General features: G+C 42.4%; 2 protein-coding genes across 5 annotated transcripts; one reads left to right on the top strand and one right to left on the bottom strand.

Moving 5' to 3' along the window:
* Window positions 1-4: 4 nt before the first annotated feature.
* LOC116614929 (cholesterol 24-hydroxylase) lies at window positions 5-16860 on the bottom strand. 4 transcript variants are annotated; one of them, XM_048732193.1, is made up of 12 exons: window positions 16702-16860; window positions 13486-13690; window positions 12554-12851; window positions 11959-12156; window positions 11118-11304; window positions 8728-8874; window positions 8423-8495; window positions 7432-7576; window positions 6617-6760; window positions 4947-6182; window positions 4487-4576; window positions 5-819 (listed from the first exon to the last, which is right to left on the bottom strand). In XM_048732193.1, exons 2-10 carry the CDS (start codon window positions 13572-13574, stop codon window positions 5976-5978), a joined length of 1488 nt encoding a protein of 495 aa, XP_048588150.1. In that variant the 5' UTR covers window positions 13575-13690; window positions 16702-16860; the 3' UTR covers window positions 5-819; window positions 4487-4576; window positions 4947-5975. The 4 variants fall into 4 exon arrangements, with proteins under 4 accessions (XP_048588150.1, XP_048588147.1, XP_048588149.1 ...); XM_048732190.1 differs by having other exon boundaries at window positions 5-725; XM_048732192.1 differs by having other exon boundaries at window positions 5-688.
* On the top strand, window positions 1669-2458 carry LOC5507814 (ADP-ribosylation factor 1). Its single transcript, XM_001628386.3, has one exon. It carries the CDS (start codon window positions 1769-1771, stop codon window positions 2315-2317), a length of 549 nt encoding a protein of 182 aa, XP_001628436.1. The 5' UTR covers window positions 1669-1768; the 3' UTR covers window positions 2318-2458.
* Window positions 16861-17429: the final 569 nt, after the last annotated feature.

Below are 17429 nucleotides of genomic sequence, written 5' to 3'. Positions count from 1 at the left end.
TAACTTGACAAATTCCATGTTTTATTTCAACACAACGACAATCTACTTGTTATAAATTGGTATACGAGATTTTGACGTCCAGGAACCTACAGGCATTTATATCCCAACGTATAAAAATATGTGTGCATTGTTTATTGTCTTCTGAAAAATAAGAAGCGATAATTTATTCAACTGATACTTCTCGAGTCCTTGTATTTGACTGTTTAATATTTCGCGAGTGATTGGTCGGAACAAACATTCCATATACAGTCGTTTGAAAAAAGATTGTCGTCAACCGGCTATGCGACCACGCGACAAGCCCGCATGTAAGCATATATTAGCCACCGCTACCGCTTCTAAGTCTGAAGTTATGCAGTGGCTAATATATGCAGCCAGGCTATTGTCAAACGACTGTATATTCCCGTTGTTCACGGTTTCACTGGTCGCGCTTTGACTGTCTAGGTTCGAAAAAAGTATTAAATTGTTCAAATTTTCTAAATAACTCGAGTATCTATATTAGTATTAAGCAGTGCCAGTCCTCAGCCGAGACCGTATCGTTCCCATTGGTTCATTGTCTTGTACTCGCGTTCCCAGAACTCCGTGTTCTGCTCAGACTCCTGCATCACTTTCCGGATCATTTTATAATGTTCCTGGACGTTGTCGTGTGATTTCTCATTGGTTTGTTTGTTGCCATTGTTCTTTTGCGATTCTGTGTGAGGGAGAACATTGGTCAGCGGCATCTCCACCTGGAATACAATCAGCCCCACTCGGTTGCTATGGAAATCACTTGACATTTTTTTTTGGCAGTGTAATGGCTCTTTGAACTTCTATTGGTTCAACCTACGGCACGGAAATGTTAGTGCGCGTAAGTTTTGGAAAGTAATATTATAAACTAGTTTTGTTATCCCCATATTCCCCTCTTCCCCATGTCTTCCCACTATCCTTTGCGACGCGCACGTGAAACCGAGTTTACGGGGTAAACTTCCGACTTCCGTCATGTTATTTACACTTTTGCCCCCCCCCCCCCCCTAATCCCCGTCAAATTCTCGGGAGTACTCGAGAAGACGCAAGAAAATTGCCCTGAATAGGCAAGGCTACGGTAGACTAGCTGTTTGCGTCGTCTTAAACCGGGTAAATAAATCCATAAGGAATCATCGTATGGCAAAAAAACAAGAACATAACTGTTCACTACCTGATTTTCGTTGATGAAGATAATACGCCTATCAATATTTGGGTTTTCTAATATTTTTTTTTTTCAAGTAGGCCGGCGGGTAAGAAGAAGAATAGATTTGTTAATAATAGAAAGAAAATAGATTTGTTTGACGTAACCACCGATAGTGCCACACATGCATTCCTGGCTGCTAACAGATGAAACCATTGACTACAATTTGCCGACGTGGGAGACCTGGAAGAATTTCATTTTTAAAGTGCAAGACTAAAAATACATACACAGCTTTATGATCTGAAACAGCAGGCCAAAATAGATAACATTTGAGCGCATTACTCAAATAGGTATTTTTATTCTTTTTATAATTTTAGCCATCTTAGTCGATTGAATTAGAGTTAGAGGATTTCTAAAAGGTTTTTCCATGCGTCTAGTTTTTCTTCCATATAAGGTGTCAAAAGGTGAAGCATGCCCTCGACGCATGCGTGGGGGTGAATATCGTTCATATTTACCCCGGCATTTTAATTGGCGCATGCGTCATTTGGCGCGTTAAACAGGTCCTGGTATTCACTGGCTGATCGCTCTTCGCTCTAGTGGAGAGGAATAACAACGAAAGACTCGAAAATGGGGAACTCTGTGTTGAGTCTGTTTCGACGTCTTCTCGGAAAGGACGAATTGCGTTTACTTATGGTTGGATTAGACGCGGCAGGTAAAACAACTATTCTATACCATCTCAAACTAGACGAGCCCGTGAATACAATCCCAACAATCGGATTCAACGTTGAAGTCGTAGAATACAAGAATATTAAATTCACTGTTTGGGATATCGGCGGACAGGACAAGATCAGATTATTATGGCGTCTGTATTTTCAAGAGACTCAAGGATTGATATTCGTTGTGGATAGTAATGACCGTGATCGAATCCAAGAGGCCAAGGAGGAATTATTTAAACTACTGAAAGAGGAGGAACTTAAACGAGCTGCATTATTGGTGTTGGCGAACAAACAGGACTTGCCTGACTCAATGAGCACGACTGAGTTGAGTGAAAAGCTAAGTTTACACACTTTGAGAAGCAGGAATTGGTATATACAGGCGACATGTGCTCTGAAAGGCCAGGGAGTTTACGAAGGGCTAGAGTGGCTAGCCCAACAAATACAACTAAGAAAACTATAGAAATCGGATCATAGTTCAACACTAAGGGCACCTGGTTAAATGAAGAGCGAAGGAAAACGCTAATTATAAGGATTTTTTTATATAATTATTCGAAGATTGCGTGTGTAGTGATCATTTTGCATTAAAAAAACGATCAAAGATCATGCTGGTATTTTCAACAGATGTTTTGCAGTTATAAGGGTTCTATACTTTGCCAAACAAATACAACATTTCAAGGCTCTTGAAAATGTAAAATTACTACATAAGGAAAAAATATTGGCCTGAGCAATGCCGCCAATTAGAAGAAATTCAAAAAAGTTTTTTTTCTTTAGGAAGGGATCGACAAGTGACGGCTTGTGCAATAACATCATTAGCAAGAGTGTACATCAGCATGACTTGATTTTCTTTTGTAAAATTAAACGACTTTTGAAAAAAAGAGCGAACCAATGAAAAGATGTCACAATGACGTGGTAGAGGGATTCATGAGCTGTCCTTTTCAGTGATTTTTTTTGTCAGAAGTTCAGTCAAAGGATTAATGAATCTGACATCACAATGTTTACAAATTTAAGTTGGGTTTGCTCGTGATTTTTTGGGAAAAGCTTTTTGGCATTGTTTGTCATTGCTTTATATTCAAATGGTTTGAGACTTTATGCAAATTGAAAAGGAGAATTCTTTTCTAGGGAAGAAATAATTAAAAACATTAAGCGAAAATGGATAAAGCGGGTGATCCACAAAAACAATAAACAACCCGCTAAAGTCTAAAAACCATCTAAAGAATATCTATCGTAAAATAATCCTGACACAGGTATTTTTTGCTGTTTGGTTTGCTATAACCTTGGTTGTTCTTGGGTAATTGAATTCGCTTGAGAGATTTGTCCTTTGTGGCCCTAGATTAAACATTGTATCAATTATGATAAACTTTTTTATGACCATTTTAGATAGAATAAAATCATAAATGTTGGTAGAAATGCTCTTTTGGTAAAGGGTTATCATGCATGACAACGTTATGTTTTTTTGATAATATAATTTAAAAAAATCACCGCATTGATATGGCCGTGACAGCGTTGCTTAGTAACGCACATTGATTTGGCAGTCATCATTTCGTAACATAGCAACGCTAAGAAACTTTATACTTTCATTATCATATTTTTTCCTTATAATTCTACTGATAATATTATGACTTGAAACCATTTGTAAGATCACTTGGAAAAGGTTTAAAGAAAATGAGATTTCATTTAAAAAAAACTCAAAATTTATGCGCTTATCAGTTTATTGTTGGCTAATCAGATTTGTTGTTTTGATAATGTCTATAGAAAATCCCAACCTAGTCCCAGACGCTCGTACCAGGTTTCATGTGATGGGAGGAGAACCGTGGGGTATGGGTTCTGGGACGAGCTGTGACGTCACAGATCGCAAACCACATACAACAACAGGAAGCTCGCATATTGGAAAATCCTTTCTTCTACACTGGCCCATTAGCTATACGGACCAGGTTGCATCTCCACAGGCTACCCGCACGCACACACACAGCAGTGGCGGACCCAGGTGATTCAATTTTATGAAACCTACATAACAAAGCGCCCTATCACCAAGCGGAGGTTTTCCGCAGAGAGGGTTTTCCCCAACAATAACACCGAGTACCGCCTGCAAGCAGGCTACAAGATTTGGATTTCGATTCTCTGTCCTTTAACTCCATAGATCCGATTAGTTTTTGTTTTGAATATTCAAAACTCTAAAAACACAACTTTCCAGTAAAATTTGATTCTTTATCAACTAGTAGATAGGATGAAAAAATTCCCCGGTATTTATGCGAAGTCAATCCACTTTGCATAGGGAAACCACGAAACCATGTGTCACGCAAGTCGTATCGTTGATTAGTACAAGCACCACTTTGCTTATAAAAAGGTGGTGCTTTAGACGGTTAGTACAAGTATTGAACACACGTAACGCTTATTTCCGCTGCCACAGCATATTGAATGCAACTGCAAAGGTATGACGGAATTTAGGGAAGATACATGTAGGAATCGAGAGCTTCAACCCACAAGTTTTTAACACGCCCAAAGTTAAACTAAAAAAAATCTGAATGGGCTTTGATATAGAAACAATTCTAGGGCACAATTGTGCAAATATCACAAAGCGAATAAGTAAAGAAATTAGGGGCACTTTGCCCCTACATATCAATCTTTTTACCTGCATTTTCCGTGGACGCCTTAGCATCTTCCACCTCTTTGAGGCACGCAGCAAGGTCGGGCTCTCCAGAACACAGATTCCTTTTTTCCTCTGAATGTAATGGCAATCATAATTATCAACACAGCTTCCATCAACGCTAATCTTCACTTTCACCATCACTATCATCCACCACCATCATCATCATCACTACCATCGCCTTGTCCTTTCCATCACCATCACCATCATCATCATCAACATATCATCATTACCTGTTTTGCCAAAATCCTGTTTTGTTCAGACACACTATGTATGATTTAGTTTCTTATATAGTACATAAGGGGGCAATTAAAACCCCAAAACTTTCGGAAAATTCAAGCCGACTGTAATGACGGTATTCAAACAAATTCCCTGAAACTCCCCTTACATTTATGCATCTTTTTTCCGTATTTTCAGAAAAAAATCTTCTATTACGTAAACTTACCATCTAAAATTGGTATAGCGACAACTGCACTAATCCATAAAAGACACACGAATGCGTGGAGCCGCCATCTTGTCTTATTCATGATTATTATAGAAAAGTTCCCTTCTCGACTCTTAAGCGGAGTTTACCGAAAGGACGTGGAGATGTGATTTCCAGTGTTAAATGCATCACGCTTGCGTGGTTACTTAGTGACGAGGGGGGCCTTGGAAGCACTCATAATCAGATTCACTTGATTTGAATTCTAGGTAACCAATAAGATATTCTTCTGCTATTGACTGCTGCTTGTATTTATTCTAATGTGTTGATGAAAACATATTGTTAAACGTGTTGATTTTTTGTTCACAAAATTTTATCACAAAAAAAAAAACAGAACGGCCCGCTTTTGTAATTATTGTATATTTTTACATCTAACGCTTCCTGTTTGATGTATAAATGCTTGGAACGTTTCGCCAACGCAAATTATACTATTAAGTGGTATATAAAAAGTTTCTCCAAATTAAAGCGCAACTCCTCTTCAAGTGGACGCAAGCAAAGCCTTTGAATGCTGTTGTGATTGTGGTTATTCATGATTACCCCGCATTCTAGCACATAATCATTTCAACAAACACACAGCCGGTTCTGAGGACATAACGCGCGTTTTTTCTTGATTTTACTTTGACGCGCGAAAACAAGATGACGGCCGCGACTCGACTTGAAAAACACAGTGTTAACGCCTGCGAGAAGACTAAAAATCATGTTTCTTGTGCACTGCACTGGACCCAACTTTAATACTGTAATGGCACAGTATGCGGACGCAATATTTTCAAGACGTATTTCATTACAGTTAACAGTCCGGTCTCCCCCCAGAGTGGAACGAGTCTGATCGTACTATTTTATTTATCATATAGTCCCTCCACAGTAAATCGAATTTCGGCTAAGTGGGATGGGATTGTATTATTAAATTCATATTACTTTCGCCCCAATTCCAGCGCATCTCGATAAAGTTGAACACGATCTTATCACGGTATTTGTCACCAGTTTCGCTCTAGTCTAGCGCAACTCTAAGTGGACGCGCACGCCGTCCTTGGGTCGAGTCGTCATTTGTTCCACCGCTTTCAGTTCCTGTCCTGGTACCAAAGTCATCTTGAACGTCTGGAACGTTCGCGCCAAAACCAACTTGGTCTCAAGCTGCGCGAACTGAGTACCGATGCAGTTGTGCGGACCGAGGGAGAATGGGAAGTAGGCATAGTGCTCGACCTGCGGAGAGCAAACAACCGTACTCAGAGGGGGAGGGTTGGGATGCGCTAAGAAAGGTAATGCGTGAAGCGGGAGAAAGGAGGACACGGGTAATGTTTTTTAATGAGGGGATAAGAAAGGGAGGGAAGTTTTCCAGCCTTTAAAGAATGTCGATCAACCACTCCTTTGTTTTTATTTACATCGGAAAATACAACAGTCTGTTCGAAAGAAAACTTTAAAATAACCATCTATGATCCATGTCTATGATCCATGATCTTTGATCGATGTCTTTATGATCTACGATCAATGTCTTTATGATACTTTATAAATGATATTTGATGGAAAGTAGATCAGCTACTAGCTTGAATTAGCCGATGGAAATAGATTCTTTTGGTAACTCGGTATTGTGCGGTAGCGTAAAAAGGCGGCGTGATTGGGCTGCATGTGTTGAATACCTTGAGTTTGTTTTCATCGTTGAATCGTTCAGGGTCGAATTTCTCCGGGTCGTCCCAGTACTTGGGATGATGGTGAAGCACGTGGACATCACACATGACGCTAGTGCCCGCGGGAATGACGTAATTACCGAGCTTTGTCTCTTTCTGTTGGCGGGAAAATTGGAAATGAACTTCACTCTTTCATCACCATCATAATCATCATCATTATCATCATCATTTGGGACCTTAAGCAACGGCGACGGCAACGCGGACGCCGTTGGCAGAAAACAATGAAATTTGATTCAGAACTCAAAAGCAGCACAGGAAATGCATTCTGTCTGATACATTTCAGCCGTTTTCCGTAAAACCACGGTCAATTGAGGACGCGGACGTTTGCACTGTAAACTCCACTAACTTTGTTCGCTACTGTAGAAATAATGTCCTTATTTTATTTTTATCTGTCTCTGACTTTAATGTTTTGCTTATTCCATTGCACCGTCATCATCATCACCACCATCATCACCACCATCTTCATCATCATCGCCATCATCATCTTCATCATTACGACTACCACGTGAGGTCACGTGATAGCGTTTCAAATGAGCTAAACGCAACCATTATGGATCTGATTGTCATCAGTAACTTACGGGCTTTAAACTTATTTTAATAAGTTTTATTAAATACTTATCCTTGTTCAACAATGTCAAAAACCTTGAAATGGTTGGCTAATTGGCTGTTAAGTAATTAACGAGCTGGCAGATTCCTAGGGAAGCCTAAGTGTAAGAGATGTAAGGCTCTATTTCTAAGATAACGTTATATAGAAATGAATGGCTTACCTTGGTTGTGCGAGTGACCGCTGGCTGAGGTGGATGCAGGCGCAGGGCCTCTTTCATACACTGGTCGAGGTACTTCATCTTATTCAAGTCCTCTTGGGTCACGTGTTGCCTGGAGCCTAAGACCTCGTCCACCTCGGCTACTATCCTGCATGTGTCAATCATAAGTGACGTCACATGGTTGTCATGTATATTTCGGGATGTAGCATAGCGAAGGATAGACTAATAGAACCGCCGCTACAACTACCATCGCGCATTTCCAGCTTAATAGGCGACTTGCCTTAACAGATCACATGACTTTTTGGGTGGCAAACTTGCGCGCGCGCAGGCTTTCAGCGACAAAATAACAACAAACAGCAGCTTATTTAGCATAAACGTAGCCAGAAAGAGCTTGTTTTTATGAAAAGATTTAAATTTTTCGTCGTTCTCTGGCGTTAAGGGCGCAGTCATTTCTGAGGTCATTTTGGTTTGAAATACCATCCTTGTTATAAAAAAAAAAACTTCAAATGATTTCTCACGTCTAGAGTATGTATAACAGCAGTGTTAGCCTAGTGCCTACCTGCGCTCAATCTCAGGCCTAGTGCCTACCTGCGCTCAATCTCAGGCCTAGTGCCTACCTGCGCTCAATCTCAGGCCTAGTGCCTACCTGCGCTCAATCTCAGGCCTAGTGCCTACCTGCGCTCAATCTCAGGCCTAGTGCCTACCTGCGCTCAATCTCAGGCCTAGTGCCTACCTGCGCTCAATCTCAGGCCTAGTGCCTACCTGCGCTCAATCTCAGGCCTAGTGCCTACCTGCGCTCAATCTCAGGCCTAGTGCCTACCTGCGCTCAATCTCAGGCCTAGTGCCTACCTGCGCTCAATCTCAGGCCTAGTGCCTACCTGCGCTCAATCTCAGGCCTAGTGCCTACCTGCGCTCAATCTCAGGCCTAGTGCCTACCCGCGCTCAATCTCAGGCCTAGTGCCTACCTGCGCTCAATCTCAGGCCTAGTGCCTACCTGCGCTCAATCTCAGGGTGCAAAAGGATTCCAAGAAGCGCAAAAGCCATGTGATTAGACGTCGTCTCTTGGCCTTAACAAAGAAAGAAAAATAGCATTACAACAGATGTTAAGGAAGTTTTCGTGTTTCTGATTTTTCACCTTTTTAAAAGCCTCGAGTAAAGTGCTGCTAGTGGTCCGTTTAGTTTTGGGGATAAAACAAAGTGTTCAATATCTTTGGCTATAGCAAAGATTGTTAAACACTTATGCGCGCTTTATAAGCAGGGCTTATAGAGCTCATTTTACTATGAGCTCTCAGAACACACCTCCGACAATAAAGGTGATGAAATGATCGATCAAGTCTTCCATGGTCGTATCAGGGCTATGTTGGCCGATTTTCACGATGTGCGTCAAGATGTCGTCATGGGTGTCTTCCTCAGCCGCCATCGCCTTCAGCCTCGCTTCGATCACACCTAGCAATCAATATACAACAAAAATAATGCAATGATGCTGATAGAGATAATATCAGTGATGATGGCGATGCATATGAAGAAAACGTTGTCGTTTTAGGGGTCTGGTACCGTGCAATTTTAGTCATTTTTCAGAGGCTTTCTCCATTCACTAGAGATGGTCACAGTCACTGTTATTCTCTTTTCTCCGCGTTTGGGAAAAACGACAATTTTCTTGATATGATAAAAGTGATTATGTTATGATGGTGATGATGACGACGATGATGATAATGATGATGACGATGATGACGATGATGATGATGACTATGATGATGACGGTGATGATAATGATGATGATAATGATGACGACGACGACGACGATGATGATGATGATGACAGTGAAAGTGATGACGACGACGATTATGATGATGACGGTGGCGGTGATGATGATGATGATGTTAGTTTTGATGATGACCAGAGTAATGTTAGGAAGACTCTCGTGCTCTTTTCTCCCCGTCTTTCGCCAGCCCTCTTTCCACCACCCGGCTTAGTTACCTGGTGCTCTTTTCTCCCCCTCTTTCGCCAGCCCTCTTACCATCAAACGGCTTAGTTACCTGGTGCTCTTTTCTCCCCCTCTTTCGCCAGCCCTCTTCCCATCAAACGGCTTAGTTACCTCGTGCTCTTTTCTCCCCCTCTTTCGCCAGCCCTCTTCCCATCAAACGGCTTAGTTACCTCGTGTTCTTTTCTCCCCATCTTTCGCCAGCCCTCTTCCCACCAAACGGCTTAGTTACCTCGTACTCTTTTCTCCCCGTCTTTCGCCGGCCCTCTTCCCATCAAACGGCTTAGTTACCTCGTGCTCTTTTCCCCCCCTCTTTCGCCAGCCCTCTTCCCATCAAACGGCTTAGTTACCTCGTGCTCTTTTCTCCCCCTCTTTCGCCAGCCCTCTTACCATCAAACGGCTTAGTTACCTCGTGCTCTTTTCTCCCCCTCTTTCGCCAGCCCTCTTTACCATCAAACGGCTTAGTTACCTCGTGTTCTTTTCTCCCCGTCTTTTGTCAGCCTTCTTCCCATCAAACGGCTTAGTTAACTCGTGCTCTTTTCTCCACCTCTTTCGCCAACCCTCTTCCCACCAAACGGCTTAGTTACCTCGTGTTCTTTTCTCCCCGTCTTTCGCCAGCCCTCTTTCCATCAAACGGCTTAGTTACCTCGTGCTCTTTTCTCCCCGTCTTTCGCCAGCCCTCTTCCCATCAAACGGCTTAGTTACCTCGTGCTCTTTTCTCCCCCTCTTTCGCCAGCCCTCCTCCCATCAAACGGCTTAATTACCTCGTGCTCTTTTCTCCCCGTCTTTCGCCAGCCCTCTTCCCATCAAACGGCTTAGTTACCTCGTGCTCTTTTCTCCCCCTCTTTCGCCAGCCCTCTTCCCATCAAAAGGCTTAGCTACCTCGTCATCTTTTCTCCCCTTATTTCGCCAGCCCTCTTCCCATCAAACGGCTTAGCTACCTCGTCATCTTTTCTCCCCCTTTTTCGCCAGCCCTCTTTCCATCAAACGGCTTAGTTACCTCGTGCTCTTTTCTCCCCCTCTTTCGCCAGCCCTCTTCCCATCAAACGGCTTAGTTACCTCGTGCTCTTTTCTCCCCCTCTTTCGCCAGCCCTCTTCCCATCAAAAGGCTTAGCTACCTCGTCATCTTTTCTCCCCTTATTTCGCCAGCCCTCTTCCCATCAAACGGCTTAGCTACCTCGTCATCTTTTCTCCCCCTTTTTCGCCAGCCCTCTTTCCATCAAACGGCTTAGTTAACTCGTGCTCTTTTCTCCCCCTCTTTCGCCAGCCCCCTTCCCATCAACCGGCTTAGTTACCTCGTGCTCTTTTCTCCCCATCTTTCGCCAGCCCCCTTCCCACCAAACGGCTTAGTTACATCGTGCTCTTTTCTCCCCCTCTTTCGCCAGCCCCCTTCCCATCAAACGGCTTAGTTACCTCGTGCTCTTTTCTCCCCGTCTTTCGCCAGCCCTCTTCCCATCAAACGGCTTAGTTACCTCGTGCTCTTTTCTCCCCGTCTTTCGCCAGCCCTCTTACCATCAAACGGCTTAGTTACCTCGTCATCGTTTCTCCCCCTCTTTCGCCAGCCCTCTTTCCATCAAAAGGCTTAGTTACCTCGTGCTCTTTTCTCCCCCCCTTTCGCCAGCCCTCTTGCCATCAAACGGCTTAGTTACCTCGTCATCTTTTCTCCTCTTATTTCGCCATCCCCCTTGCTATTAAACGGCTTAGTTACCTCGTGCCGCTCCACGCAAAAACTCCACCGACTCAATGCACTTGCGCTGAAAGTCGTACGTAGAGGGCTGGAACCGGATGAAGGGCTTACGAAAGCTCTGTACCAGGCCTTCTAGTACCGTTCGCGTGTTGGCGGGAATGGGCGCGTCTGGGGCGTTGATTGAATTTACGTCAAGATCATAAGCAACCTGTGGGCGGAAATGATAAGGATTTACAACCAAAATCGATCTTTTGGGAGGGTAAGACGAATATATATTATGACCTACTGGGGAAGGCTCAGCATTAGGACTTTACTACTGTAGTAAAAAGAGGCTGTCTTTCCAATTAGCCACGAAGAATATTCTCAAGCTACACTAGCCTTGGCTTGGGTCGTCAAGAACTTTTTCGGATTGTTTCTTTTTTAGTAATACTGATCTAGAAAAACAACTCCGTAAGCATTTTATTCGCTTTTTTCTCTGAAGCAAGCGACCAACCCCTCCCATCTTTTTTTTCTTACAAAGCCCAGTGTGGGTTTCTGTTCCTTTTTTCCATAAGCACAAACCTGTCCACACATTTAGTCCTGGTCTCGCGAGCTACTCTGCAATCGACACCTCCTTTTCCTCTCAGCAAGCAAACTCTGTACTACCCTGGTTCCAGAGCCTCGAACGCCTCTCTATTTAGTGGCCTCTAAATAGACGTTCGACCCCTTCCACTCCGTTAATCCTATCCACCCACCCACCCATCCTTACCTTACCTATGACATCCAGTGCTAGTCTGAATAGCTCCTCTTTCATGGGGAGCTCCCTCTTCTTTTCAGCAAGAGACTACTATAACTTTCCACCCCCACCCTCCTTTATCCTTACCTTGCCAACCACGTCCAGTGCGAGTCTCACCAGCTCGTCCGCCATGGAGACCTCCTTATTATCTTCAGCAAGCGTCGCCAGTTTCTTCAGGTAGATATCACAGCTTGAGTTGAATCCCCCGAGCGCTGCCACAAGGTTTTTGTAATGAAAAGCTGGGTTGAGCAGAGCTCGCTGATGCTTCCACTTGTCATGGTCCACCTGTGGAATTGGTGAGGAGTACGTGAGGAATTTTATTTATTTGTTTGTTTATGGACCGCGCATATAGGAGAAGGGCGGAGATAGGGGACAGGTGGTGTGGTGGAAGTGGGGACGGGGGAAAGGTTAAGCTGGATAGGGAAGGTTTGGGCGAGGCTTGGGGTTACTTCAACCCTACTCGTCTTGGCCACCATTTCGGACGCGGGACGAGTGATAGTCGACAAAAGCGTGTATTTTGCAAAAATGGAGGTTAAATAACTACTACAAATTGGGCGTAATTCCTACAGTTCGTCCGTGTTCGTAGTTTGTTACTACATAGGTTGTAAAGACAGGAATTTTCTAATGTACAGCATATGTTTCCCATGATGCAAAGCGCATATTTGTTCATGTGCTCACTCACCTCTGAGAGTAGACTTCCACCGAGTAGCCGATGACCAAACAGATTTGCAAAATGATTATAGCCGAACGGATCCTTGTGCAGATCCTGTTTAATTAAGACTTCCTTGACCAGATTGGCGTCCGAAATCATGACCACCGGACGGTGGAAAAACCAGAATACATACAGGGGCATGTGCTGTGAGGCCAGGTCAGCCCATATTTGGTGAATGATGATCTTCTCTCGAGTGCGCCTGCGTCGTACAGTCGGCATGTGACCGCTGAAAAAGCCATCGCGCGCGGGCCCAGGTAGATGATCGTATCTGATGAGAGAATGACGTCACAAGAAATGATGCGATAACAAATCCAGAAGAGCTCATTTTCTTAGCTTGAGGTTATTATTGTGGTTTGACGGATTGTTTTTTCTACTTGTTAGCTGCACGATCGCAGCTTATCCCCCCCCCTCCCCCCGATATTTCAAAGCCTGCTACAGATCTTCACAGTGGTGAGCTATCCAGACACTCCTACAAATGCAGGAACAAACCTTTTTTGGGGGCGGGGGTCTAATTACCGCAATACCGCACAAATTTTTCGGGAAAAAACGCAATACCGCAGTAAAAAATCGAAAGTATCGCATACCGCACAGAAGGACGAGGTTTCAAGCATGCGCGACACCTCGACGGTTCCAAGGTTTCCCGCTAGATTGTCCCTTTCCGCGGGCAATTCCCGCGCAGTGTAGGGCTAATTAAAACCACAACAACGCAATATTTATTATTTTACCGCAATACCGCTGTTTAAAAAAAACAAAATCTCGCAGTGTTTTGAAATACCACATCACCTCGCTTTTTTTGCTCTTTTCCCGCAATATCGTACCAAAAAAACGGCCAACACCGCAACACCTAAATACCGCAAACCCCAACGTCCCCCCCCCCCCCCCCTGGGTGATCATTCCCTTACCTGGAATGCTGGTAAAGCAGATAAGCGCTGAACACGAACAAGGCCAGGAATGGCAGGGACAGTACTGCACCCAGGGCTTCTAGCAACATGACGATCTAAAGACGGTGCGCTGAAACTAGCGAAAGTCACGTCACTCAAGCAATGTCATTCGCTCGGTCTCTTGCTGGTTTTAGTGAGTCCACAATCCGATGAAGCCTAGCAACGGCTGAAAATAGAGTTTGGCAACGTCAGGAAAAGTTAATACTCAATAAACGTATTTTGTGAAGGTTTAGGTGTTTATTTCTTTTCTCCTAGCCTTTGTTCAAAGAGGCATGATTTAAAAAAAACATCGTTAGTTTTTACAAAAAGCACCCAAAATTTCAACATACATTTTTGTAGGTTTTTACACATACCTTACTTAGGTTTTTACACTTACCTTACTTATGCTCATTTGCATAGGCCACTGTCCGGCGTCCTCGATTCCATGCGACGCCATTTTAAACAGGGATAAGATAACTTATCAAGCTTTCTACCTAGCTCAATGATAACAAACCCAAGCCTGTACTTGAGCACAACTTTGAAACATTTCAAACTTTAGCGTGAGCAACTTTTCTAGCCGAATTCTTTTAAAAAAATTTTCAGGAAACGCACTACAAATATTGATATGGTGGAAGAGAGCTTCTGAGGAGAAATGCGACCGAACAGTACATTTGGGGGTTTGAGTTAAAAGGCTGTTTTACTCAAAGTTTCTAAGCTGGTCGCCGCATTTCGTAAATCATTCACATTAACATGATCATTTCTTAGAAATCTTGAAGATCGGACGTATTTGGTTCTTTCCTTTACTAAAATTTATCGCACTATTGTTCAAAAGCTTTTAGTTAAAAATATAAAATTAATTGTCATTGATAACCTCTTAGTTGGCTCACGGGGGTTTACCTTTGATCTAGCATACGGTTGATGTAACAAAGGTAGTCTGATTTGCAACCATAGCTAAAAATGGGTCTTTTAACTTTTTTCACTAACCTTTTTGGGGCACTGCAACATGCACTGCGTGATTTAAATTAGGTTTTAAACAAGGGCTCTCTCGAATTGGACCGCTTTAACCTCAGAAATTAGGGACTTTGGTTGATGACTCTTGTGATAGAGAACCTATTTTGCAATTTTGTTTTTGTTAATATCGATCATTGGTCATATGTTTACATTTTGATTCGATTAAATCGCTTTGCTTAAAAGCTAGTAAAACAACTTTCACAAATGAAACAGCCTACACTATCATATAAATGGCATTTTCCTTCTTCAGGCGGAGTACCAAAGGTGATGTTTCTTAGCTTAAAGAGGCTTAAGAGGTTATCTTTAGCTGCTTTTCTACCCTCTCTCTCGGTGTCTCACCACCATGATTTATTGCGAAGAGGAAAGTTACAAGAAAAATCATGCTCGATCATTAGCATAAAATCTCTAGGACATGAATAAAATTATTTTGAGCGTTTTATTCGTTTTCATTTTCTAAATTGTGCCTCATCCTAAAGAGTAATGGTTCACGCATAATAACAAAATTTTATTTAGTCCAAATAAACAAAATTTTGGAAAAAAAATAGGGAAGTTTATTTTTAACGCATATGCCATGCTGGAATGCACGGTCACTTTTTCATTTCATTCTTTTGCTATTTACGCACGCTTCTACGGCTAGAACAAAGATTTAGTCGAGACCGAGTGAATGACACACTTTTGAATTTATCCTCCTACTTTTTAACGCGTTAGGATCTGGAGCCCATCTTTCACACACCGAGGGTTTTTAGTTGGAGATTCATATATATTGTACATGATTTTCATAAAACGAGTCTATGACTAGGTGTAACAAAATGTTTTTGAAGCAAACATAATTATTGGCATTATTGGCATAATTATTGTTGCATGTCTTTGCTATTAAAGGACTTATTGCTCTAAATAAGGAGAAAACAGACCACCCAGACAAATTCCTGAAGGAATTCTTATAATTTAGTGAGTAAGAACTTTTCTCATGTGATCCATTCTCTTCAAAATGAGATAAGTTGACCCTTATACTTTATTATCATGATATTTTTTTTGTTTAAAAAGTATAACAGGCGGGCATACTATCTAATGTTATAAATGTAATAAAACTTCGCAAAACATCGCCTTCGTCAAAGCTTGGGATGTTGTAAAATGGCGTCGCATGGAATCGAGGACGCCAGTGGCTTATGCAAATGAGCATCTGTTCCGTAGACCGTAGATTTTCTAAATGTTCGGTTTCTTCGCTTGTTAGGCACATCATGTCACGCATTACGCACCTATACGTCACGCTTTCACAATTCACACAGAGAACATGTCAACCGTTCGTCACGTAATATTACGTTATTTTTTCTAGAGGAATTAGCACTGAGATCAATATATCTACATACATGTGGCTCTCGGGCCCTGTGTTAAGTCTACTACAACTTTCGATACATGAAACAAATGAAGTCTGCCTTGATTGTTATGGAAACGCAGATGTTTGACGTCCACGAACTAACCAACCAAAAGCACTGTTAGAATGTCAAGGCAAAGGGTCGAGATGTGTTGAGAATCGCTATAATAATGCGAAACTAATTGCTACGTCTGTATCTATGGGTGATAAACTCTGCCAAGAACTACCAATGCATCAAACCTGACGAGCCTGATGGCAAATGATTACTCTATCGATAGCCCGGAGCATTTCCGTATTGTTTGCCTTGTTTCCAAACCGTATGCCTGGAAGGGTTTCCATTGAGCCACAACAAAAATTCCGGCTGATATTTGACCATCGTAACTCGAGACGGAAAGTTGTTTTGACTTGAACAGTGGATAATTACCATAAATGCAAATTCTCACAATTTTAAACGATAATAGACCAGCCCCGGGATGAGCAAATCTTACAATGCCACGTACAACATGTACAAGGAAATCATCTCTGAATTTCTAAAAATATCTTACTTCCATGAGGCCATTTGCTGTGAAGTTAACAGTTGAAATCAAATTTGTCTGAAAATAGCTTGCATTAAATATCAATCAATAATGAGCAATATATAGCTCGCTTATTTTGTGAACAGGCGCTGAATTCTAGAAAATCTAGAATCGCTCTATCTTGGACTACGATAGTTCCTAGTTTCACGGACGTTTCCGTCAGGTTTCAACTTGTTAGCCTACAAACGACCTAGCTGTCTTACTGTGAGCAAAACACGTTGATTAGCTTCTGTTATGTACCTGGAAATTCTTGCACCCTGCTTCGATGTTGTTGTTTTCGTACAGCTGGTGTGAAGTAGAATAGACAATCAACAAGCAAGGGTCAATGGACAACGAACATCAAGTATCCGCAAATTGCTAGTCGGGAATTTTAAAATGTCATGCAATTTGTCACTGCTGTCAAACGATATAACACAGGGAACCCAGTCAAAATGCGGATCCTGCAGAACTATCGTGTATCGGTAACGCAAACTGCAAATTTTCTAATCATGAGGTTGGAGCCTTGCGAGGCGAGCACACAATTTCAGTCCCGCCTACTCTTTTATTATACTTTCTGAATTTTTTTTTGTATTCTTTGACTTTAGTTGACGCCCCCACAGTATCGATTCCTTCTTACCTCTCGTTACCGTTCGTGTTCAGGACTATACATAAAGTAGAATTGGATCAAGTCTACCTCGTAATATCCCCTGACAGATAATTAACCAGGGCGTGACCGGGATTTTCCGGTGGGTGGGCTAATTATCCTAACGCCTAGAGTGCCGTTATTTTGGCGCATCAGTTTCCATATCAACTCGGCTAAATGTAATATTTGTGACTACTAAAATCTTCAAGCACAGGAGATGTATTTACGTGCAGTTGCGTTATATTTGGGGAACACTATTTCTAGAATGTCTAACTATACAACACGCATTCCATATTGCTACGTTCAGCACCACAAACTCTAATACCCATCAGGGGTATATATTTTT

Source organism: Nematostella vectensis, chromosome 9, assembly GCF_932526225.1.
Source record: "Nematostella vectensis chromosome 9, jaNemVect1.1, whole genome shotgun sequence".
NCBI classification, from domain to species: domain Eukaryota; kingdom Metazoa; phylum Cnidaria; class Anthozoa; order Actiniaria; family Edwardsiidae; genus Nematostella; species Nematostella vectensis.
This window is presented reverse-complemented; position numbering and strand designations above follow the sequence as displayed.